At 41.4% G+C, this 26,736-nt stretch overlaps 1 protein-coding gene across 1 annotated transcript in view; it reads right to left on the reverse strand.

Moving 5' to 3' along the window:
• Positions 1-1,364: 1,364 nt before the first annotated feature.
• The window catches only part of PPEF1 (protein phosphatase with EF-hand domain 1), a 36,302-nt gene continuing 10,930 nt past the window's right edge, over positions 1,365-26,736 (reverse strand). The window contains exons 4-17 of the mRNA XM_065852826.2: positions 26,576-26,627; positions 20,689-20,861; positions 18,978-19,092; positions 17,038-17,084; positions 12,901-13,067; positions 11,406-11,442; positions 10,810-10,959; positions 8,538-8,738; positions 6,940-7,125; positions 6,157-6,299; positions 5,426-5,532; positions 4,244-4,407; positions 3,316-3,400; positions 1,365-2,836 (exon numbers count right to left, since the gene is read on the reverse strand). Of these exons, the coding sequence (XP_065708898.1) occupies positions 2,646-2,836; positions 3,316-3,400; positions 4,244-4,407; positions 5,426-5,532; positions 6,157-6,299; positions 6,940-7,125; positions 8,538-8,738; positions 10,810-10,959; positions 11,406-11,442; positions 12,901-13,067; positions 17,038-17,084; positions 18,978-19,092; positions 20,689-20,861; positions 26,576-26,627 (1,818 nt within the window). The 3' untranslated portion in view covers positions 1,365-2,645. The remainder of the gene's footprint in view (positions 2,837-3,315; positions 3,401-4,243; positions 4,408-5,425; positions 5,533-6,156; positions 6,300-6,939; positions 7,126-8,537; positions 8,739-10,809; positions 10,960-11,405; positions 11,443-12,900; positions 13,068-17,037; positions 17,085-18,977; positions 19,093-20,688; positions 20,862-26,575; positions 26,628-26,736) is intronic.

The following is a 26,736-nucleotide window of genomic DNA, read 5'->3' on the forward strand; positions in this document are numbered from 1 at the left end:
GGGTAAGGGGCTCCTGTGTGCACTAGCAGCTGATGGGGCAGGCTTTTTACTTTTTTGGCTCAATGACTCAGCTCCTCTCATGCTTCAGTGCCACATCCCTGGAATCATCATCGCGCTGCCTGCGGAGGAAAGCGCTGCCTCACCACCTTACCTTTCCATCCCCACTCAGAACGTGGTCCTTCAAGGCAAGTATCCCTCAACTTCATGCTAGGGTAGCTTCCGCAGTGTGTCATTAGAAGGGGACATCAAAGCTGGAGGCTGTCGGCCACGTTTCTGAGCTCCCAGGTCTTCTTGCACACCCTAGCTTTGTCCTCTCTTCTGGAGGGGTGGTGGTGACAAATGAGGACTTGAGAGCTGCACTGGCCCATTCTGCCTTGTCACTTTGTGCCCACAGCAAGGAAACCTGATGGTGGGAAGCAAGATCCCACCACACACCATGGTGTTTGTCCATCTCAGGTGAAGCCTTTTAGTCACTCCATTGGAATAAGGTGGGACTGATACAGTCCATAGATCAGGATAAATACATGCTACAAATAAACATTCACTATTACCAATGCCATTGAAATTTTACTGTAAATTGTGTTTGCACTGTTAAAGATTTCTCTTTTCCTCTCCCCTAGGCAATGGAAATAAGTGTGTGCATGTTTATTCATTCATCCGTCAACTTACAAAATATTTCCAGAACAGTATTTTGTATTTAATTGCAGAAAATGAGATTTAAGAAAGACTGCAGTACCTTAAGTTTGGGCTGCTGTTACGTTTTGTGATGATAAACTGCAAAGGATGCACACTTTTTTTATACTTTCAACACTGTTATTAAATAAAAAATAGCTACTTTGCTTAGTTTATCTTTTGCTATGAAAATTTAAAGACAGGCTAGGCTGGAACCTTTTCCTATCCAAAAAGCACTTTCTGCACACTGTATTTACTTAGGCTGAATTAGTAATAATGTTTTCAAAGAGCTCCTGACCTGGCTGCACTTCACTTGATATCAGTGTGTTGTTTTCAGAGCATATTATGCAAGAGAATTAGGTGCAGATTGCCCTACTCTCCCCGCTAGAAGCCGGCAGGGTGGTACTTGCAGGAATGGGGGGAAGGCCAGGGGTGCAGGACTCTTCATCTTGCTGTGTTCAAAAAACTCGGTTTCAGAATCTCTCAGTTTACTTGGTAAAGGATATATGCTTAAGTATATGCAAGAATATTTAGGCTCACTAGTGTGAAATTTTTTTTTACTTATGTGTTCTTACTCATCTTTTTGTGTTAAAGAAGCGCAGTTAATTGTCAGGAAAAGCGTGTTGTACTCTGGTATGCATAAGACATCAAAATACAGGCAAAAAAAGACACCACACATCTTCATGGTAGTATGTAAAGCTTTATCTTGTGATCTATCGTGTGTTACATTATGTTACAATACCATGCTATGGATTTAGCATTAAGGTGATGAGTTATGACTGTTTATTAGCTCCAGACCCCAACAAATGTAGGGAAAAGTAACCAGTGGCAAGAAGAAATCTAGTGCAAGCTTAAATGCCTTTAAGTTGTGTCTGTAAACTTCAAGGAGGATAGTGTCCTGGTTTCGGCTGGGACAGAGTTTTTCTCCCGAGTAGTTGGTATAGTGCTGTGGTATGGATTTAGCATTAGAAGAAAGTTGATAATACACTGATGCTTTAGTTGTTGCCAAGCAATGTTTATACCAAGTTAAGGACTTTTCAGTCCTTAGGCTGGGGATACACAACAAGCTGGGAGGGGACACAGCTGGGACAGCTCACCCCAACTGGCCAAAGGGATATTCCACACCATATGACATCATGCTCAGCATAAAGCTGGGTGAAGAAGAAGAAAGGGAGGACGTTTGGAGTGATGCTGTTTGTCTTCCAAGTCACCGTTACATGTGATGGAGCCTGGCTTTTCTGGAGATGGCTGAACACCTACCCATGGGAAGTGGTGAATGAATCCCATTTTGCTTTGCTTCCACATGTGGCTTTTGCTTTACCTATTAAACTGTCTTTATCTCAACCCACAAGTTTTCTCACTTTTCTGAATCTCTTCCCCCATTCCACTGTGAGGGGAGCGAGCGAGCAGCTGCGTGATGCTTAGCTGCCAGTGGGGGTTAAACCATGACAACCCGGAATGTTTTAATTTCACTGCATCATACAAAGAGTAAGATTACATGCAGAACTACGTATTTTAACTAGATGGTTCTTCTTCTTTATTTTCTCTCCTGAACTGGATGGTCCACAGCTGGCCTCCGTCGTGCCTGTTACATCCACAAGGGAAGTCTGATATGTTCCTTGTGGCCGTCAGTGCTATTTCTTAGCTGTTGCTAAGGTCTACTGAAAGAAACCAAAGTTTCTCTTCCCACAGGGTTGTAGGTGCGACCTTGGCAGTGTTCACACATTAGAGTGGTGGGGGAGATGCCACCAAGGATGAGGACAAATTGTAAGGTACTGATGTGGCAGTGCACAGTCACACTAGGAGTAGCGGGTTTTCATCTCTTCTGTGTCGTTACTAGAAGGCATACAGTGACTGCAATGCTTACCATATTGAGCAGCCCATTTATTGTCAGTCAGTCTGGAAATGGGTCTTAACTGACTGTTTAATGACAGGAAGGTGAGCTTCCAGGACAGCCTACAAGAACTGCCTCTTCACGAGTCTACCTTTTTCTGTAGTCTATGAACCACATGGAAGGCCTCTAAAAATTCATTGAAGTCAATATAGCCATCTTTGTTGTAGTCCATGCTGAGGACTAACTTGTCAAGGGATTCACTATATGTGATACCCAGGTGAGAAGTGAAGAGTTTCCATGTCTGGCTGAACTCCTCAAGAGAAATCAGACCTAAAGGAGACAGACAGCAGGTTGCTTTTTCCAGTGCTGTTTTGCCTTCCTACATGCACACAGACATACATGCACATTCCTCCACTGCAAGAAAATTACCGGCTTGTGGTGGTTTGGGTATGTGTTGTGATTTTTGTGACCAAAGTACGTTTTTACTTCAGGTAATGATCTAACGCTTTGAACAGTGGAACTGAAAAAGTGCTAGATACTGCGAGTGAGAGTGGAACGGAGAAAAGCCTCCAAAAGAGTGAAGCCAGTTCTGGAGATGTGTTATGTGAGAATTTTGTCTCAAATTAGGCTCTGTATACTGTCCTTTATATGGTTACAGCCTGACTGCTTAAATTAGTCTTCGCTAAACTGCAAGAATGACATCACCTCTGCTTCCTCTATATTTAGAAGCCTTAAGGAGGAAACAAAGTGGGGAAAGATAACAAGTATGGGCTACGTAGGGCTGGTACAGTGAAGTTACTTAGACCTACCTGACTGATCTTTGTCAATGATGTTAAAGATGATCTCCAGATCCTTTCTGTATCTGCACAGTGTTTCTGCCAAAGCTGGCTGAACCTGGTTGTGAAATCCCATACAGAAAACCAGTCAAAATCTTGATTTGAATTAGTCTAACCAACAGAATATGCACTGTACAAATCGATGTTCCCAGTTTAACTTCTCAAATGTTGAAAAAAAAAAAAAAATCCTTACACTCAAGTTCCCTGCAATGAAACATTGTGCCTTGCCCTGAGGAATAATCAGCTAAAACCTGTCACTTTCAGATGGTGGGACACAGGGGAAAGGAGCCTTTCATACCTCCTACCTTCAGTAATTATTTGTGGAAATATGGGTAATCTAGGGAAGATGCTGCACTCCATGAACTCACATAAAGTTTCACTGTACATATGTGATGGACCCTGCTGTTTAGGAAGATGATGGAGACAGCTAATTACCAAAGCACTGTGCAGCCACTGGGTATCAACTGGACTCTGTAGAAGAGATCTCAGCTACCATTACACATCTGAAAGTCCATCTATAAATGTAACTCCCTCCTACAGGTGCCTGAATTGGCTCTGGAGCACATTTGAAAAGCTCATCTGAAAGAGTGAGGGTTGAGTGCTCTGGGTAGGATTTGTCACATCTCTTCAGCTACATTATCTAAACACCCTTGAGAGTCAAGGGAAAGTAAGAAGCAGTTCCAGCTTGTGATTCATCCGACCTATATTAAGCATCTACCTTAGCAGGGAATGATGATTCGTACCCCCACAGTGCTCATTTCCCTCCACTGACTATAAAAGGAGGCTCAGCAACTAGTTCAGCTGTGGATGTCTGCCTGATTGGCCAAACCACTGTCTTATGCCTCAAGTTGCACCAAAAGCTGTTCCTCCAAAGTTTGTCAGGAGGTGTTTTACTCCTTACCTCTTTTACAGGTTGGGCTATTTCCAAATCACCAAAACATGACATGCAGTCAACTTTTCCATCTGGGCTCAGCAGCGCTAACTGAGAGCGCAGTATCCTCCAGGGCAGGTTCAGCTGCAGGACAGACTCCATTGCTGCAGCCCAGTCATTGACAGAAATCCTGCCTGCCGGAAGGGATCAGTTCATGGTTACAAGTGGTACGTGACACAGCACAGATGAGTCACCAGCATGCCTTCTGCTGTTTTTAAGAACAGTCACAAAACATAAACATTTTCACCCAACCCTGGGATAAAAAAAAACATCATAACAACAAGCAGCAGGGTTGGAATAGAGATTTCCACAGGTCACTTCCAACTTGAGCAGCTTTATGATGCTATTATGATGGTCAACATGTTTTAATACCTTTTGAGAAAAACAGGTTATGCCATGAAGAGTACTTCAGATTTGAGCTGAGCTGCAATTATAGATACCTATGCTGCTGAAAACCCAACAAGACAAATGTGTTAAACAGTTGCTCAGTGGCCAAAGAAACAGTACCATGGCTTATGGATTGCCCTTTTGGGGGCAACGATGACAACCCAGTCAGGTGAGAAACTGTCATGAGGAAAAGCTGTACTTGCGCTAGAAATCACAAACTCCTTACTCCTACACGAAAGTTTCTTATATCAACTTACCACTGACTTTTCTTCAGCTGATGGGTGAGCGTGTGTCTCCTAGCGGCACAGCCAGTCAACTTTACTCAAATAGGTCCCAGACTGAGAAGGAGACCAGTTCCCCCCACGTGAGACCCCAGTTCCCCGCCACGTGAGACCCCAGTTCCCTCTCTGACAACTGAAGACACTCCTGAGGGTGGTGACCTTTGAGTTTCTGGAGCTGGATTTGCCTGCTCAAACTCTCTGCTCAACAACAAACACCACTTCCTTGTTGGCCCATGTCTTTCAGTTGTTTTCTTCCATCTATGTGGAGCTTCATCCCCTCAAGCTGTTTTCTGGGACTAATCACTTGCTAACACCTACATCTCCTCTGTGCTCAGGAAGAACATCAGATCAGCCAGACTCTGCTTCCCTCCAGCCTCCCACTGGCAGGCAGGACCCCTCTCCATGGGGTTTGTCCCCTCTGCCTCCCCACACGGATGGGAGCTCTTCTCCCCATGGTGGCAACTGGACAGTGAGGTAGCATTACCTGTGCCCTCGGGGTCATACTGTGCAAAAGCACTAGTGAGTTCAGACCTGTGAGCACAAATCTTCTCTCGTAAGAACTTTAAGGCAGTTGATTCAATTGTACCCACCCTAGGGGGGAAAAAAAATGCAGAGCAGATCAGTACAGGATTTAAATCCTCTAGCACTTGATGCTTTTCAACATTCGTTATAAAATTCTTCTATCCTTTAACATGTAGTATGTTTAGGGTCATCAAAAGACAACACTGAAGAAAAGAAAAAACAAAACCAGCAAAACAAAGTTCCGTAAGAATAATTTCAATTTATGAGATAATCGAATTAATGCAGGTAATTCTAAGCTGCTTTGCTTTAGTAAATCTGACCACAGTGCTAGGCATGGCAAAGCTGTCATGATAAACTTTTTGGACTCAATTCCTAACAGGATTTGGCCAGATTAATGCTGCAGCCATAAAGGAGAACTGACAGACAGCTGCAGGCCCCTTACGAGTCCCTGACAATTGTCTGTTCTAACCGCTCACCACATCTAATTACCTTTGGGAGTTTCTCAGGAAAACGCATCTGAGTACTTAGAACATGTTTTGTCTTCTGTAATTATTTTTAAATTGTAAAACAGAAAAACAAGGAAAACTGAGGAAAATGGGTGCCTATTCAATTATTCAGTCAAACTACAGCTTTGTAACAGGTACTCACGTGCAAAAAGAGAACATGCTCACCACATAAAACACACAGCTTTACCTGTCCTGAAGACTGTGCCTGAGCGTGTACTTGCTGACTTGATACTGCACAAACCGAGGAATGAGTTCAGGGTTCAGTTTGATGTATGCTCCCCGGTTGCTCCCCTCTTCATAGTAATTAGAGGCAGAAAATATAGTGATAACCTGATCACAGGAAACAAAGGAACTGTATTGGCTAGAACAACTTTTCTTGAGACTGATTGCAGAAACTGATCTTAGAAAACCTTGCAGGTTATGAAATTAAGTGTCTGCATATAAACCCAGAGATCAGCAACTATGTCATTCACCATATTTCTTGCACTTTTTGAGTTAGAGCTCCAGACCTGTGGTTTTGGCCTGTTGTAGGAAGACTTCAGTTCAGAGGGCATTGTGATATAACATGCAGTTAAACAGAAACTTCTTGCGAAGATAGACCTGTTTTTCAGGATTCTTGCTGGCCTTCTGATACAGCATGTCAGAAAGAAGGGCCAGAAGAGAAATGAATAAGTTAAAAAAGTTCTAGAGCCTTAGAGCATCTCTTGCACTGTGTTTACACATAACTTCAGGGCTTTTGTTGACATACATTTGTTTTCACACAAGTAATAAGGCAGTCTCCACCCCCGAAGCTGTAAAGAATTTTGTTTGTCAGAACTCCATCATTCTTTCTAACACCTAATCTTGTACACAATTCCCAAAACCCATTTTAAAGAAGCCACTCATTTTTTTTAATTAACTTTCCAGACAAAGCTACTGTGGATGTGCCTGTGAAATTCACAGAATTCTACTTTAGATGGAAACGTCTTACCTTTCCATTGTGACTGATCTCATAACCTTCTGGTTTAAATTCATGAGACCTGATGAGCAACTTCAGATTATACCTTCTGAATAGCTCGGCAGTAACATCAGGGCCAAAGTAACAACCTCCTCCTCGAGCCTTGTTCGGTGTACAGCCATTTTGGCTTCTTGGATCACTCCAGAGAATGTCAAGGATCTGTAAACAGCAAACTCGAGTGAGGGCTGGTAGTAGGTGAGGACTGACAAGCTATGGCTGTTTAAAGTACTGGCCATGGCAAGAGCCACACAGACCAGGGAGAAAAAACACACCTTGAGGTAACAGCTAGGCCTTTGGGCTGAAACTTTTGTTCTAGTTTTCTTAAGAAACATTGTCTAGATTTTGGATGAACTTTTCCAGATGAAATAACACCACTTCAGAAATATACCTCCTTTTACAGCTGAAGTTTCCAGGCTGGGGTAGGTGCACCAGGAACAGTACTTGGGCTAGTTCAACATGAGCAATAGCTGCTTTCTACACATGTAGCTGTGAGAGGCATTTTATATTTCCCAGCACAGACCTGACAACCGCAAGGGCTGGTGGCTTTACCTAAACTAAGCTTTGGAATGCCTGCTCTAAACATGGCAAGAGTTGCCTTTGGCTTTAGTGTCTTGGGTTGGCTCATGTTTCAAAACAGGATTTTACACACAAGAGGATGAAGTATCATGGTTCAAAGTCACCTAACCTACTAATTCTAGTCAGTAGCAAATATCAGGCAAAATGTGTTTGTTTAAACATAACCAGACAAGGTTTACACTTACACATTCCACTTCACCTTTGTGACTGGGGCTCACTGAAAGCTTGGCTGGTTGGCTGGGTGAGTGTCAGATTTGAGGGGCTGCTTGTGCTCATTACATTGATTTGTAGGCCAGATATGTATCTTGGGAAATCACATTTTCAGACATGAATTTGCTTCTCAGGAAGCAAAACAAAAGTGTGTGCTCCTTAAAGCAGCTGTCTGAAGAGGAGCTCAGAAAAATAAACTTCTACACTACTCAATTTTGTGTTTCTGAATTGCTGTGCAAATTAAGCTTTTCAAGTTGTCACTATTTATTAAATTACTGCATGACAAGAGCTCCATATTGCCTCTAATATTCAAGAGGAAATGAACAATCAGAGGACAAAAAATTCCCACTCTTGAGTAATCAGCCTGTAGGTCTCAGGAACCTGAGGTTTTTTTGGACACTATTAGCATTTAATTGCCAAAAACACAGCCAAAAAAAGGTGCTCACTGTCGCTGACAATTGGAGTCTGACCTATTTAAATTGACAGCCAGGGATGTACCAACAGATCCAACCACATGAGGGCATGCAAACACATCTCACACTGGGCAGCTGCTTAGTCTTAAAGGCCAGGAAAACACTGGGTAAACTGTAAGGCATAAAATCACAAGCCTTTATTACCAGCTCTACAAAAAGCATTCAAAGACCTAACAGCTGGCTACTGTACTCCCGAGGATTATGGGTTTCTGGTTAAGAGACAGTCTCCTCAGACTCCAGCATACTGCTGAACAGAGCGCCTGTGGGTTTGTGCATGGGAGACTCTATCAGTCTGTCTTTGGTTTCACCTACTTGTTTCCACTCCTTCGGCGTGGGTTCTGGAGGCAAATTTGAGCCTGAAGGCTCAGTGGAACCCGATGACGACAAGCGTCGTGCTTTCCCTGCAACATTCCGCGTGGCCATGTGTTTAGTGGATCTGGTTGCGGGAATTCTCTCCTTCACTTGGTCCTGTCTGTCTCTCAGTGACTTGGGTGGTCGCATTAAAGATTTCAACTTAAAAAAAAAAAAAAAAAAAAAAAGAGTTAGCAGAACATAAAGATGATACAGAGATGTCAGCGGAAAGGCACAACAGCTCTCATTTCCTGCACTCAATACTGAACTCTCATAATGTCCTGAACTCACAGGTTTGGTGGAAGCCGCAGGCGTTTGGGCACTGGCAGAATTTTTGCTTTATACCTAGCAGCAGACAGCCTCTCCGGAGCTGCTCTCTTATTCTTATCAAGACACAGACTCATTCCAAGCCACTGTCAATCACAAGGTCTCACTGTACAGCAAATATAGTCTGGGACCAGGGCAGACACTTAAGTGCCCAGTTTCACCAGAAACTGAAAAGATACATGTGTACTGTACTGAAAATGAAACAGCATTCACTATTGCTGTGATACAGTAACAGGTTGATAGGTTAATTTGGCTAAAATAAATGGAAAATCAGGAGGATAACAATGAAATTGAGGAACATATGACATCATGCTCTTTTATTGTGAAATTGACCTCCTCCAATATGCATGGGCATTTGCTTTTTTGGAGCTGTGTGCTATGGCTCCGTGAATGCTCATGAATACAGACTCTTCTCCAGGAGTAGTCTTTTATTTTCACTTGAAATTTTCCCAGACCAGCTCATTTTTTGTACAAAAAAGCCCCAACAAAACTCCCACCCGTCCCCCCAATTCTACTCTTTAACAAAGAAAAGGACTAATGCAAAACAAAATGCAAAACACGGGGTTATTCCCCAGCACACTGACCAGTATTTGAGACCTGTCAGCTGCCAGCTGTACCAATTAAAATACATCAGTTGGCCTCGAGTGATATTGCCCTGAGTTGTGGCCCACACATCTCATTAGCAACACTCTCCTGTGGCAGCAACTCTGACCTGTTAATTCTGCATTTCACAGATACCGGCATCAGTAACATGCTGAGCCCAGCCATGGTGAAAGTGTGGGCACAACTCAGCTCACAGTTACGACACTTAAATCTGTAGTTAGGCACCCAGTTGTAGTGTACAGTGGTATAGCCAACAGAGCCCAGACTCCAGTGACCAAAAGTAGTCATTACCATTTTTCACATCTTTAAGAAACAGAGCACACCTGACTGTCCTGTAAAGCATTTATTTCTGTATTAGAAAACATGAGGATGAGAGAAATAGCTCTAGATTCCAGACACTAATGACAAGGTACACAAAGTTGCCTAAAAATAGGCGTTTCCTGTGGTCTGGGATGCTCTACCATGTCTGTGAATTAGCGTGAGGTGGGCATATTTGAACTAGACCTAAAGGAGACCGGTGGAGGAGACCTGCAAAGAAGACTCTGCAGACACAGGCAGAGGCCAGAGGATACATCCCTCAGCTATGAAGTGCTTCCACAAACAGCACTGGAGACCTGTGTCTGAGCAATTATAACATACGGATCTCCACCAGATCTCCTGGGTCTCCATTGCTCATAAGGAACTTAAGCACCCTGCTCACAAGAAGACATCTCAGTTTAGTTGTCCAAATCCCACAGCATTCTTCACCAATTCGAAAGACCTGCTCAGCATTTCAGAGGGGAAAAAAAAAAAAAAAAAGGCTATTTAGCAGTAGCTTCTGTTTGCTCAAGACCAGGTCCTGAAGTTTGATCCCACTGGGAAGGCTCTCCCACATGTGCAAAGCTCAGCTGCTGCCAAGGGAGAGCCCTGCAGGTGCAGGACTTCCCCCACAGAACAGGTGGCAGAAGCACAGCCCCAGGACAAAGGCAGTGCTAAGATGTGGCTAGATTGATTTCTAAAGTGTTTAGAAAAGCCTGAAAATTAAGTAATTTTCATACTTTTCAGCTTACATGTCATCACTGCAGAAAGGTGCTATCTAAAGCGTTTTTACCTATTTTGAAGTCAAAAGACCCATGTTACTTTACAGCAGCCAAACAATTGGCTCCCAGCACCTACTGAAACCTTCCTTCCTAAACACTGACTCCTTACATGCCTTATACACCAGCCATTTCCTTTCTTAAAGCAAAGAAGTTCATCGGACCATTTCTTCTGCTAGATTTATTAATTAAAACAAAATCACGCGCACATGAACATGATCTCTTACCTTACTTCTCTCCAGTGCATTCAGGAAATCCAAATCTGTAGTGTCTGAAATCCCTCCATGTAGAATAAGAACTTTGCTATCAATTATAGTGGCGAGGGGAAGCCAGCTAAAGACGTCTCGCAGAAGAAACAAAATCTGATTCCCATGGTCCTGTAAAACATACTCATATTAGATCCTAATTCCGGCATATTCTGTTGCTTTTAAGTTCAAGATTTTGCTCAAGTGTCTGCCACAGTCTGAACAGTTCTGTCCAGGTGACACCCTAAACTGCAACAGTGACAAACATGTTCTGATATTTACCTTAGGGTCATTTGATTATCGCTATAGCATTTCATTTATCTTTCGTGCTCACCTCTTTTCATGTTCTTGAGTGGTCTTATGAATATTATTTATTTTGTTCCATAGATCTCTGAGCATGAAAGGCTAACACTTAAAATTGTTTTGCCAGTTATTTCACTGAAAACACAAAATAATTCCAACTACATCACCAAAGTCATCCCGTATTACACCTGAATAAACTGTTTGGAAGATTCCTTGTTTACACAGGTTTCATTTTACATGTGCAAAACGATAAAGTATAGGGGAAGGAATCTTACCTTGTACTTCTTTGAAACTTCTTTCGTGAAGCCATATCTGAAAATAGGACAGCATCAGGAACTAGTTTCACTATGCCCCTTCTTGCATGATTTTCTATAGTGTTTGCCACGAATTTTCTTTCCCTCCTTCTCTCCTGCCGTTCTGTCTAACCTTTGTTTAAATGTCCTTTCTTCTGCTCTCTCTCAAGAATTGACTTAAACTGTTTTGTTCTACATACAAGAGATTAGGAACAGAATCCCAACCAATAATTATTAAGTGGCCTTTTTCCCATCTAAATGAAACAGTTTAGCAGTTTTACCTTTTAGATACCAGAAAGGAGTGTCAAAGGAATCTAACTGATGATGGACAAAAATTCCCCCAAAACCTCCACAGAGTTTTTGTTCTAAATCACTCAACTTTATTAGGCAGTGTCATCTATAACATCTTTTCCCCTACAAGGGACAAGGATTTTGACACCTTACTCTTTTAACACCAAGATATCCTTGGCACAAGGGGCATTTTCACAACACCCTAACTTGCAGCTTTCCAATTTAACCAACGTGCAGCACTGCTAATCAAAACGTCCAGCAAAGAGCCATACACAGGAATGCATCTTTGCACTTCTTACCATCACAGACTTAGTTAATATTTTCCACTATTTTGGGTGGGAATTTTCCTACCTTGTAGACAGAGTAACTGATCTTAGTGTTGCATGGAGTTTTGGTTTGTTTTCCCTCCCCTCCCTCCCCCCCCCTTTCTTTCTTTTTAAAATTAAGTGCTGAAAGAGGCAGCATTGTGTGAGGCTGATTCGCTTACATGGATCACTAACAGGTGTTGAAACTATGCCTCTAACCCAGGTGTATGCCTGGGCTAAAGAGCAACATATTCTATGTGCACACAACAAATTATAGAAGGGGCACAACAGGTTACCCACCAGTCAGTCACCAAACGACTGAAAACTGTACAGCTGAGTACAAATATCTGTATTAGAAAACAGGATCTCAACTGATTCTGCAGTGGGGTAGACTGACACCTCTCAACTAATGGACCTCCGAGGCATCGAGGTTAGGATACTTACCCACCTCCTGTGTCTGGGAAGTGACATCTTAGTCTAAAGTTAAGTGAAATACCAGCTCCTGGTTTACTGATCCCATTATATTGTGTAATACTATGTCTTTTACCATACTGTGGAAAAAAAGCTAATGCTTTAACTAAAATATAATCCTTCCATCCATCCCCTTTCCCCACATTTGGTACTCTGGAAGCTGCACTAAGCCCATTGACTTCACCAGACTGTGATTCGGTCAGAGACAAGACATGACTCCCATTCGAGTGCCTGTGTGTAATGAAGATGTTCTTGCCCCCCTCACACATCTTCAAGAAGCAGAGCTACCCCTGAATACCTAATAAAACATTATTTCTGTTTTAGAGTGTCACAGTGACTAAAGCAGCATTCAAAAGCTTCAATATTTCTAGTGAAAGGCCAGATACCCTCCCCTGCCCTCTAAAATCTACCTCAGATTCAAGATGTAGTCTTCATGGTTTCCTCTATTCAAGTGTAGGTAATTGGGGTAGATAAGAAGAAATGCAAACAGGATTATAATAATTTCCATAGAATTTTTCCCTCTGTCAACAAAATCGCCGTTAAAAACGTAACAGTTTTGTTCTGAAGGCAGACCATTCTGCAGAAGGAAACAAAACCAAGGACATTTAGAGAGGCTTCTATGGTACTGTAACAAAGGAAATAGCATTTCAAATGAGATCACATTGCTATAAAATCTGCAAAAGACCTGCACAATACAGAGATCTAAAATGCAGCATTTCTTTATTTCCACTGCTTGGAACAAAAATTTCTACATCAGACAACCTGTACAAACCATCAGAGGACAGATGACCCCTCTGAGTATTCTTATGATGCCATCTCTAATCCTTTCCTCTACCTAGTAAATACAATTGAAAGGGACCAATGGGAACATTCTTCTTCTACTAAAATATACTTTTCTGTTAAGGCAACTGCTGCCAGGAAGTTATACACTTGCAAGTAGAAAGGAGTCATTCGTTTTGAATGGAAGACAAGAAATCCATGAAGAATTATCTTCTGACGCAAGTCTGAAGTTTCTCATGTTTCCTTACACAGCAAGAAAATGGATTTCATAGATTTACATTGTTTGCAGTGTATGCTTCTGAAATTTCTAAGAAAGGCCAGTTCAGAGGACATAGAATCTTAATACAGAACTCTGAAGAACCTTAATTCCAGTTGCTTTAATCCTGAAAGCACTACTTGAATTTTACTCACATTGTGCTTTGCCCCCACCCAGGGCAAAGATGCACTACATTGCTCACAAAACTGAGAGGCTGTATGTAAAATCTTTTTCCTACCTTACTTTTTCTGAAGATATAGAGCAATGCTTTATTATGAATGGTGAATTATCAAAAGCTAGTTTTGCGACTTGATGGTGTGTTTCATTAGGTTAGTTATCAACATGTCAGTGGATGCCATCAGCTTACAGAAAGTATAGCAGCAATTGTGTAGCTTCATCATTTCCAGTCCCAAGTATCAGTAATATTATTTCGATTTTGACTTGCTCAAAAAAGGAAACCTCTGTTTTCACAACTGACACGTGCAAGAATTATCAATAGAATATCTATAAAACTACACTAACACTGTGGAGGCCACTCTTAACATGTTTGGCAGCATATCAATACATCTCACTTCTCACTCACTACTACGTCGGTGTCCAGCACTTCCTATGTTCCTATGGCATTCCCCGGTGTACTGCCTTAGCAGGTGTACTGCAGGATACATTATTTGGCCAGAGACTCAAACATTTAATCTGAACCCATTAGGAAATATCTTTTTTTTTGTCCCAATCAGCGTACTGTCCTATTATGTTGGGATGCAGTAGTGAATCCCGGCCTCTCGATTTCCACAGCAGCACAGTCCTGACTGCTGTAAATGCAGCTTGCTTGGATTTTGCCATAGCCTGTCCCCAGCTCCCTCCAAGTTAACTCAGAAGAGATGCGTGGTTGCTCTATGCTCACAGGAGCGGCAATTTATGACACTCTGCTAATGCAGTGGGTTGTAGTTGTTTTAAAAAAGAAAAGATGGATTTCAGGAGTGGAACAGACAGGAGAAACTCAACAGCAGTTCCTGGAAAGATGAATTAATAAAAGCTTTGCCTTAAAACTGATAGGCACGCGAATCACCAGCAGATTGCCAATACACACACAGGTACTCTGTAACTGCAGATCTTATGGAAAGGCAGATCTACTGAAGCACTCTCCAGACTCTGTCATTCTTCTTTTGGAAAAGCATACCCAAAACTCTTCATTTTAAATGAGAGTTTGTTTTGGGCTTCCAACTTCAATGTGACATTTTATTTTTGTCCCACACTCATGCAAAATTTTTATTTCCTTTTCTGTGGTTTCGACCAACAATAAGAGCAAAACTAAATTACAGGCTGTTGCAGCCTCTGACCTGTCAAAGAGGCAAACAAGGCTCTCTAATGATTAGCAAATTGCTGCTGGGCATCATTACTGTATCTACTGGGTTAGTGATTAATTAACTTCCGTTTGTCGTTCGCATTTTCTACAGCTTCAGGCTGTTTCTATCTGTAGCATCCATTTAACAATTGAACTTAGCAATACATAATTTAAAGTTTAAGGGTTTCAAGGAATTTCAGGAAATGCTGTAATTTAATGGAGATTAGTGCAGAGACTGAATAAACCTTACAAACTGGCTATTGAGAAAGAAGTCATCTTAGCCTCACCCAAACTAGGTTTAGGAATTACACATACTTTTACAACCAGCATTGTATCGATAAGCTGCAGATTGCTAGCTTCAGTGTGTTTGCTGTTGGCAGTTTGTAAAAGGGATGTGATAAAAGTTCCCTAGACAGAGTCAAAGGCCTGAGGCACCTGCTCTGCACAGAGGCCTCCGAAATGCTGCAGTAGCCACTTCAGCTTTGCATAGCACTGCCATCGGTACCGTCTTCATGGCAGCACTTGGCATTGCAGCCTCTTGTTTAAGGCTATGAAGTAGTTCATACCAGGTCAGAGGAAGAAATCCCTTTTCACTGAAACAGAGTTAGGGAAACAGAAAAAAAACCCTGGATCCCAGAGACTGACTGGGTTGGCTGCTCAGCCAAGTAAACTACTCAGAAGGGACAGAAAATACTGTGTCATTTAATTTGCTTTTAAATAACTAAGCAGTTCTATCATGTGCTCTCTATTTCCTCAACCAATTTGAAATGGCAAAATATTTGTACATTTTATTCAGTTTGGTGGAAGGAGTCCCCTAGAAGCTTAACAGAGAACGATGGCGGATAAATTCTAGTGCCTGAAGCCAATGGGGGCTATGGCTCTGAATTTACTCAAGTCAGGCTTTAGTACTTGCTTAGAGCTTTTTTCTCTTCATGACATGCATTTAAGAGGGGAAAAAGAATCATCTGTTGTTTACTCCAAAAGAGTAAAACTCAGGCTGATTGCAGTTGTTAATATAACTATATCTGAGCATTTAGCTTCAAAATAGTTCTTTTTCCAATTCCAGGTCTTGCATATGAAACCAATCTGTATCATACTCTCATTCCACTTGCAAAAAGGAGGACTCTCTAATTAAAATAACAGCTAAAAGACTGCAAGCCAAGGACCAGCTAAACATGACTGATTGATGTATAAGAAAAGCAGAACTCTGTAAAAAGGTCTGATTATACTTCAATAGGCTTCAGCTATGCACTTGAGCAAAACCACGTTTCTGTTCAACTAGTGTCAGATCAAGTGTAACAAAGTTGGAAGCAGGGGGGAAACACATCATTTAGACACCTGGTTTAGCTCACTTCAGTCTGTTCAGTGCAGATGAACATATAAGGACCAGACACAAACCATTTTCCCTGGAAAGCTCAAAGCACATAGAGTATCTCCTAAATGAAAGGCAGTGATTCATGCTAAAGATAAATGTGAAACTAAATATAGGAAATTTCCCACATCTTCAGTTAAACATACAATTGTAGAAAAGACAGCCTGGAGATTTTTTTTTTTTCACATAAGTAAAACAGAGCTATGCTTTTTAACATTAAAAAGTGAGCAGCTGTTCAACGGTATGTAAAGGGTGCCCAAGGTATTTCCATATTGTACAGATTAAAGCTTTTAAATAGATAGCAATCTTTTTTTTTTTTTTTTTTTTTTTAAATTTCCCATAAACAAATAATAATAAAAAACCACTTTGCAGGTATCAAGGGAAGGCCTAAATGAAAGCTTCTGCTTTTTTCTGGAGGGCCAAAATCATCCATGGTGCAGTGTTACATCAGGAACTAAGACAGCTCCTGAGCTTAAAGGACTTTGATCAATATGGAATATAAAAGTGGTAAGACTTTGGAGACATTGCAAGGAGCTCTCTTAAGTTTTGGTTCATGCTCCAGTTCAACATCTAGGAAGAGAACGATCTCCTGGATCTCCCCCTTTACAGTGAGCAGGAGGATATGGAGAAGGAAAAGCTACAACAAAGATATCACCATTCAAATTGTTCCAGGATTTGTGTGGGTGCTATATGCACACCACATGTATAGTTATAACAGTGATATATCTATCAGACATAAATACATGTTCTCAACAAGTCTTGAAGTGAAAATGCTACATCACAGACTGCCTACTTACCTTATAGAATATCAGCAAAAGATCATCCAGGTTTCCATGCAAATCTCCTACAAGAAACAAAAATATTGTTTTCTTATTTATTTTTTTTATTTTTTTCTCATAAAGGAGGAAAAAACTTCTTTTAATTTGCCTTATATTAGTATTAGCTTCATTTTAAGGTACATGCTGAAGCTGCTAGTAAAATCTGGCAATAAAATACTTAAAAGAGTACACAATTGTCTTGCATAAAGTTTTTGTCTTTCCAACTGGATCTGAAGATCAGACTAGTCACATGGCCAAAGGTTCACTCAGGGAGTAAGATGAACAAACATACTACGAACCTGAAAAACAGAAAATGCCACTAAAAGACATTACTGTGTAGCCCACAGCAAAACTGAACACCTGTCTGATTCAGGGCCAGGTTTTCATGAGTACAGGCAGGATTTGATGGAGAGTGCCAAGCACTGTCCTTGCTTGTATGTCTCACTGCTAATGCCACAGGAACGACAGATTTGGCCCTTCCTGCAAGGTTGATTTTGGAACAGGCAGGGGGATTTCACCCCAACACAAATGACTGCTGCAGCGTAGCTCCTCTCTTCACGTGACTGAATTTCACACTTACAGAACCAACCTTCTCATGTCTGTGACTCACCACCACGAAGCCACAGAATGATTTCAAAACCTACCTTGTGATAATATGCTTTCAGCACTAACGAGTAGGAAAGGAAAGACGTGACATTTTCATCCTGTCTACATGTTTTCTGTGCCACTTTTTATTAATTATGAGCCAGCCAAAGTCCTTCTAAGGAGTCCTTCAAGCAATGATAGTTTTTCATCACATGTGGATGCAATATTTCAGGTGTGTATTTAATCTGCATTATTAATTTGAAATTAAAATCAAATGGGGAGAAGAATACTTTCTGCTAAACAAATCAAGATTTTGGACCAATTACATCTAAAAATTGGTCTTTAATCTTCTGCAGAGGATCTTTCTGGTTACAAAAGCTATTAGCTTCAATGGCAGGAAGGGGACGTTTTGTTTAATAAGAACATGCTGTGTAGTGAAAAAGTATGAATCTGTGTTTCCTTGCTTCCAAGAGAGGTTTTGTTGGTTGGTTAACAAATTACTGGTTATACAAAACCTCCTTTAAACAAATCCTTTCCTGACAATCCAAGTGAGTGCATAACCACGTTACAAAATGTCATTTGTTTTGCATGTGTCATAGTAGCCTTCCTTACACCACTTTACTATGACACACAGCACACACTGCTAGCTGTCAAGAGTTAACGTCACCATTACTGTGCTGTTTTGCAGCTACCGTGTTCTGTGGCAAATCAGGACACTGCATCCGTTTATCCATAATTTACAAAAGCATAACAAAACAGACAGGCAATGAGCTCCTAGTTCTTTACACCTTGTAGCACACCACATCATTCTGTGAAACTAATTTATTGGTTGTATAATGACTGATCCATTCTTGTGGGTCCCTTTAGAAATGAGGGTTTATTATAATTTCAATTTATTCTAGTTAGTGATGCTGTCAATGAAAGGTCTTGTTTGTCACTGTTACTGAGTAAATTATGATGGTAAAGTCTTTTTAGTAAGAGGAGAAAGTGGTGAGACTTGCAGCTGGTGATCAAAATACTTGGTGGCATTTTAGAAATGGAAGTGCAGGAACATTTAAGCTACACTGCAGTATTAGCTGAATTAATACTGACTCATTCAGAAATGTTAAATAAGAAAAGAGGAGGTGAGGGGCTTTCTTAAAATACACTTAGCATGACTCAGAAACCTTATTTTTTTGTTTGTTCTAATTTATGCATGAGGTGGGGGGAGGGAAGAAGAAAAAAAGCATTGAGAACTTTCTTGTAATGGCAACATTTGGAAATGTCTGCATCATTCTCTAACCCCTTAGAATATCAGTCCATAGCCCAAAGCAGTTATCTTCTCTGCATCTTACCACACACAGTTATCTCCTTGGAGTAGGAAGTTGAAAGATGGGTGATATTTGGCATCTCTTTGAGAACCTTCTTAGTTTCATATAGCAGCTGCAGTACATAGCGGGCATGAAGCAGCTGTGAGGAAAAAAAAACACACAGGGAGAAAAGGGAGGCTTATTAAAATTAGCAATATGTCTGTCTGCTTTATTAATACCAGACACGTATTGCCAAGATTATTTATACTACAGAGCTCCAGACATGACTACAGGCTATATGGTTTAGTGCTGGGAATTAGGAATGTTCGTAGCTTTGTACTTGCATCCTGCTGAATGGATATAGAGCCTTTAATGAACTTGCTTTACATATTTTGCTATTTCTTTCCTAGTGTACTGTTTATACTCTTTGTATCTACAGAAAGGATAAGAGACTGAGTAATAAAGCACTCAGAATGATTGCATAAGGTCATCTGTTCAAAGAAACTGGAAAAAAAAAAAAAGGATGTAGTTCTAGCTGCCAGTAAAAACAAAACAAAACACGCCACCAAAAAAACCCCAAAGGCCATAAATGATATTTCAGCAAATTACAAAAATAATGAGAGGGAAACTCCAGAAAAGATTGCCTTGTTAAAAGTTATTTTCCTGTTTGCTGTAAAGATGTTGCAGGAACACAACATGGAAGCTTTTAGTCTTCTCTGCTAATGCTTTTTGTGCTAATTTTGTCAGTCAGAGATTTTTAAGGCACTTAATTCAAACACAGCTCTGAGGAAGTTTGGTAGAGGAGATGAGCTATAGACTGGCTTTTCAAGATTCATGTTTTTAAAGCAAACAAGGCCAATTACATATTAAAGTTTCCTTAATAAAACACAAACCACAGTAAAAGAAAGGTGACAATAAGGTGAAGTCTGGGTGGGTTCATTTATCATGCACTTTACATTTTGCTACATTTTGTCTCCACAGGAAATTACAGAAAAACAAACAAACAAACCCACCATTATTTAGTAAACTGAAAAGCAAGATAGACCCTTATCCTTTATATGCAGTATATTGTTGCTCAGGAACACAGAGAATGACAAGCAGCCTTCTCAGTGCCCAGGCAGCCACCACCTGAGATTTGTGCTGTCACCCCATTCCACTATCTTAGCGATGCTTTATATTCACTCTTCCATGGTGGTGGAGTCTTGCACAATGGAACAAGGTGAACAACCCTTGCACCTCAATTCCTCTAAAAAGGATGGGGTGGGAAAATTAAAAAAAAAAAAAAAGGACCACAGAACCCAGAAAAAGATGGAAACTAGTTTCTAGGTTAGCTTAGGATACCTTTCCCAGTCCTGCAGCCTCACTGACAACCCCTGCCTTGCAGCTGCTAAGGGTTCCTATTTCATGATCACTGTAATCTCAGTGCTAGAAGAGGAGGTCCCCACTAGACCTTGCCCCCTTCCCAGTGTCTCTGGTGGTCACGTAGCCAAGTAGTAATTAAATCTGGGAACTATTCTGGCTGAGAACTCACTGCTTTTGATTTTGTTGTGTTAGCTTCCAGCCCAAGACAGCTCCACCATGTACCTGTGTGATCACATGGAGCCAGCAGGAAAGGGTAATGGGATGGAGAGGAGGAGAAAAATATCTCCTTGGGCATCAGTTTAGCCTTACATTGATTTAGCTGATTGCGGAGCTACAACTTGACAGAGAAGCAAAATAAGTAAAAAAAAAACCCAACAAACTAGTTGCAACGTACCTGTTCATTCCTAAAAGCATGAAGAAGAGCATTGGCATGTTCAACAGTAAGGGGGAATGAGAGTCGTGGTCCATAATAGGAGTCTGGAACACAAATCTTGTTTTCAAATTCTTGAACGTCGAAGGCTTCATCCACCACCTGAGAAACACTAGGGCTGGTGAAAGCGTGAGAAACTGGAACAAGAGGGAAGAAAAAAAAAACAATGTAGAAACTCCATCACCCCCCATAGGGCTGTAACAGCATGACCAGAACAAGCTGAATGGAACTGATGCTTTACTTGCTGCACTATTGCAGGGGCGAACTCCTGACTTGTACAGTGGAAGAGCTCCAGGTCTCTCCACATTGTTTTACAATACTAAAACCAAATAAACCAAGCAAAACCCAATCAAATGAAAAAAAAACAAAAAAAACAGTCAAAACCTCTGTCCTAACAGCCAATAGCTGTGATGAGGATGCAAAATATTTTGCATTGAAGTTATGGAGCAATCTGCTATCAGACGTAATGAGAAACATAGCCTGTTACTGACTTTCTCCTCCACAAAGCAAGGAGATTCAAAAGTCATGGCTGATCATTTAGTGACCATCACCTGTTTAAAGTTCAATGTTACACTTTCAATACAGGTTTTAGAGATTCACTTCCATTGCTCTTATTTTCTATGTAAATTTTTCAGGTTAAATGCCAGCAGGTCAATGATTAGTTAAAAAGTCCTCAACAAAATCCTATTTATTTGCAGTGGATTGCAAAGCACTGATACAGCTGATACAGCTAGGACACAATGCCAGCTCTTGGTTGGCTGCCATAAAACCATTGGATGAAATAAAGTAGACAAAAACATAGCAATAAAAGTAGAGCATAGCTTCTAATTTTCCTGGAATGTGGGAAAAGCAGAAACATTGCGAATTGCCTCAATCCAATATTTTTTTGGCACACCCTTGAAATGTAACTGAGTGAACTGTAGATTTCAGTGTTCTCTTGCAGATTGTCTTTATCATTTATTATACTAAAAAAGAAGAGGACAGTGTTCTGGCAGCTCCTGTTGCAGAGTTGCTCTTGTGAGATGATTGTTGTAAACACTTTTTGTTGGGCTGTGGGTAAGTTTTCTGCAACCTTGATTAGATGCAACTGGAAATAAAAATGTATTATTTATTGCTAGAGGAATACATGTGGCTGTGACTCAAAACTCAGAGCAACCAAATCCAGCATGTGGCTTCATAAATTTTGAGATTTATAAAGGCCAGCTGGTCTTGTGACTGGATGAAACCCATATTAAATATATAAATAGGTAAAAACACACTTTTAATCAGCTCTGCATTACAAAACCCCCTTTTTTATCATCTCTTCTGCTGTGAGCTGATTAGCACATTCAGTGCACAGCCATGTAAATTGATTAAGGCATCAAGTAACAGCAAGGTGCTCAGGGTTCACAGTTTCCACCAAGTACAGTCTGATTTGCAGATTCCCACCACAGTTACAGCTTAATCTGGCCAGATGCCAGAATGGACTGAAACTGCTGGTTCACATATACTGATCAGCCAACCACATCTGCACTGAGTCTTGTCCCAGCTCCAGCAGCAGGTCTCTGGATGGCATCTCCCACTGTGCCCAAACTCTCAGGCAGTGGGTGGCTGCAGACCCTGGAGTGGGTTCCTCAGACCACCCAAATTGCTCATTGTTGCCTGTTCTGTCCAGAGGCTCTCATCTGACACTGCTTCAGAGTCAGCAGTCTTCTCAGCATTTCAAGGCAGGGAGAGACCTGCCCATGCCTCCTCCTCCTACGGTCCTTCCTTTTTGCATGCAACAGTCTACACATCCCTTTACCTCTGAACGGGAACCTGCTTTCCTCACTGCCTTGCTCCTTTTTGGCATTTGCCCAGGCTGGGAAACCAAATCTCCTTCCCTGGAGGGTATCTCTCTGCAAAGTACACCCCATTTTCCATTTCTGGATGAGTCATCAAAAGCCGGTGATGGTCATTAGCCCTAGAGTGCACTTATATCTCCTCAGGTAGTCTTTCAGCTGGATTTTAAGGTTCCTTCCTGAGCAGGATGACTGTCTTGTCTCAGAGGAGTCAGTAATGGATGCCCTAATGCAGCCTGGGGACTAGTGCTCTGGCCAACACCTACCCCAGTTCACCACGAGCCCCATGCAGGACTAATCCTGATGGATTCGGCATCCCTCTCATTTTAGTCATCTTCTCGGTGAAGCTGTCAAGGCTCTTTCAGTCCATATTGAAAGACAGGGAAAAAACTCACTGCGTCTAGTTCAGGCACCCATCTTAAGAAAGAACAAAACACCCTCTGTCAATATCTGCACCTCCCCAGTGAGTACAGGGAATGACCTGCTCTGTACTCTGTGTCAGAGGTCCAGCCCAAGCTCAGTGAGTTGAGCCTTCGCTAGACCTCATACAACTGCCCTACAGGATAATACCCACATTCCATGTTACACACAAAAGCCCAGAGCTACGTGGAGTCAGTTTGGCCACAGAAAGTCCAGGGACCTGGTTCTCCTGACAAGATCACCTCACCATGGGAGTTGTTCAAGGCAAGTCAGAGACACCACTGCCAAGGATGTGCTCCCTATCAGGGTAACAGGGAATCAGCTACTTCTGCAGCTTGAAATAAGCCTCTGTTCTGCCATCATCTGTGCACCTACAGACTAACCACTCAGGTACCTGAGAGCACCCCTGACTCCTGAGGAGTGCTCTTACCTCTGCCAGATACTGATCCCCAGCCACCAGGTCAAAGCCAGATGGAGCCAGCACCCACTAAGAAGATGAAAATGTCTATAATGCCCCAAAAATTTATTCCTTCATTCTGTTCTTGGCACTGTAAGCTCCAAGTAGCTGTGACTTATTCCCTGCTGCAAGAATCACTCTGTAAGAAGCCTTGGAAAGCTGTTAATGCATCATGGGGAGTGAAACTGCAGAAAACAGCACCTTTTTCTTTGTTCCCTTTTGAAAGAAGGCTCTAGGAGCTGCAGCTCCTGTCCTGGTGACCATGAAAGGCACAGCCAGGGGTGCCTTGGACTTGCAGTCCCACCACTTTGCCCAGGACATGTTTGCAGCCTTCTCACCCTCAGTGCAGCCACCAAACAGCGAGTAAATGGGTCACCTTTTGCTGGAAAAGCAGTTTCCAGCTTTCTCTAACCAGAGATGTTTCCATTGAAAGGCTAAGTAGGTATGCAGATTTTTTTTAGGGGAGGGAGGGAAGGAAGGAGAAAAGGAGGGAGTGAAGGAGGGAGGGAGAAAAGAGTAAGATGGAAAAGGTTTTAACTCTTACTTCCCACAAACCCTTGGAAAACATCCTTTAGTCAGAAGCAGAACAAGAACAAGACACAGAGCTACATAGTATCCCAATCATAACTTAAATTGCACTGAAATTTTAAGCAGGTTGAGAGTATGAAAAAAGCTTCAGGGTACAACAGATAAACAGTGGCATCAAAACCACTACTGTGTTAATGAGACGGTGGCTGCTTTCTTTCTTTGAAAAACATATTCTGAAAAAGCAGATTAAAAAGAGGGAAGTGCCAAGATGAATTGTGAAGACTGAGTGGTTTATAACGCAAGGAAAAACACAGATCACACAATCTTCAGGTAGATTTCTCATCACATACTGAGAATAACAGGCAACCCATTCTCTGGCAAGAATATTATATCTAGTCTTCTTGGAGAGGGCTTTTGAAACATATGCTATCACTCCAATTTAAGTAAGCACACACTGTTAAAAGCAAAAAAAAACAAAAAAAACCCAAAAAAAAAGGCCAGAGAATGGTGGGGTTTAGAAAACGCTTTGGAATAGCAAAGCCAATTTGAAGCCTCTCTGGTTGCTGTGTATACTCTCACTGTGGCTCACATCTTAAGACTGTGATTCAGCAGAAGTGGAAGCAGTTCCTTAAGAACCACTATTCAGCACTGATTTTGCTCAAATCACTGGGGCTAGCATGGGTGCTGCAAAGGTCACTTAAAGGGGCAAGCAATCAAGAGCTTGAAGAAAAGAATGCACACAGCCAGTAATTGGACAAACATAGCCACAAACCACACCACAAAAATTTGATAGGCAATTTCTCAAAAAAATCCTGAGTCATCTCCTTTGCATAGGCAGCCTCTCTATTAAACATGTCCCTTACGCAATCTTTCTGTTTCATTTTGGGTTCTGGTATCTGTAACACGGGGTGTTAGAAAAGGGTAAATAACAAACCAAGACAGAAATAAAGCCTTCAGAGGAGTTATCAAGTCTTAACAGCTTCAGTCCTAACAGGTGAAAGTTTTAAGCAAGGAAGACAAAGAGAAGCTTTACCATAAACCATAAACTTCATCATGTGTTTCAGCCTTAACCACACCCACACTCCCAAAGTCTGCGAGACCAAGAAGCAGGTCACCCATGCAGTGGTGACGAGGGGCAGCCCACAGCACCCTCTGTCCCTCCCTGTGCACAGGTAGGACCTGGGTCTCCACCTGCCCACAAACAAACGGCTCATGCATGTCACAGTGTGCTCTGTATCAGCCGCATCTCGAGCCCTGGCAAGTCACCTGAGACAGCTCGCCTTTGTTCCTTCTGTCAATAGACACAGTCAATAAAGGTGGATATGTCATATCTACAATGAGCAGCTGTAAAATTCCCTTTTAAGATTGTAATGAAAATGGAGATTAACACTATTTTTCCAAACCTCAGACCTAGCACTACTATTTTCTTTCCCACTTAGGTGGAAAAGCTGAACTGAGGTGCGCTATCAGCATGTAGAAGTAGATAAAGTGAGCAGTGTGTTATTTTCTTTGAGTTTGTCATTTCCTTCCCAGGAAGTTAAATTATGGTGGTATGTTTTGGTGTGGGTTTTGTTGTTTTGGTTTCAGAATACAGTGGTAATGGGGAAAAAAAAAATCAAAGGAAGGACTATTGTATCATTTGCTTTGACTTTGGAGTAAGGTTCAAACATAATTTCTTTTTCTGCAGAACAGAGAGATCATTAGGTACTCTAAAGTATTTAAGAGAAAAAAAATGCAATTTCTAATGGTTGTGATTAGAACACTGAACCACTTAGAGTTTTTATGGCAGTTTTAGCCTGCTATCGAAGTGCCTTGTGCAAATTTTAATTGGAATAACCTGTAGCTGGATCAGATGAAAGAGAAAGGACATTCTCTTCTAATTCAATAAGAAGGGGACAGCCTCCTTTTTAACTCTGCTGGGATTATATCTACTCTCAATTTGTTCAGGGAAGCCATGTTTGTTCTCTGGATTTAGGAATCACTTTCAATCTGTCCTTCTGTTGAGCGTGACCTCAAAAGTAGGTTTTGTCCAAGGATCCCAAAATACTTCAAAAGTTAAAGGTTGTTCTTTGAATAACCAAGTTTTAATCAAGACAATTGTAAAAATTTATCTCCAGCCATTTAAATTTCTTTCACTTTTAACCATTCACATACTGATACATGTTTTGCAGCAAAACCTACAAATTACAAAGCGGTCCAGGGCTGGGGGAAAAAAAAAAAAAAAAAAGAACAACCTCTTTGAAGGCAACTTCTTTGATTACACTTGTCCTAAACCAACTAAAAACAGTCTGTCTGGATAATCACATCTCATAGTTTAAGAAAACATGCATAGAAAGGTGTGCAAGCTGAAGTCAGTAGGATTACCACGAGAACAACTTAAGGGCAGTAACATACAAGAAAGCACTCTGAGCACCTCTGAGTATTCTCATAAGGACATGTCTTTCATCATGACTCACTGAGTAGATACTGAGCAGAATCAACACTTACAGGATAAAATTGTTATTACAATATTTGGGAAATGAAACTTCAGCCCCAGCATGTGCCAAAGGCGGTGAACATCATATTGAAAATTAACTTTTCTCACATCAGGCTCAGAATCTCCATATTACTTTGATTTTTTCCTTACCTGAATCAGGAGGAGTACAGTGATCCAGCATGAATGTAAAAAAGTCAGATAGCTGCATATGGAAAAGAAAAGAACACACACGGATCAGATTAGGGGATCCAACAGGCATTAACATTCTCTTTCTTTATTCAGTTTCTAGCAATTTCCCATTTAGGGGGATC

Source organism: Patagioenas fasciata, chromosome 1 (genome assembly GCF_037038585.1).
Source record: "Patagioenas fasciata isolate bPatFas1 chromosome 1, bPatFas1.hap1, whole genome shotgun sequence".
Lineage (NCBI taxonomy): Eukaryota > Metazoa > Chordata > Aves > Columbiformes > Columbidae > Patagioenas > Patagioenas fasciata.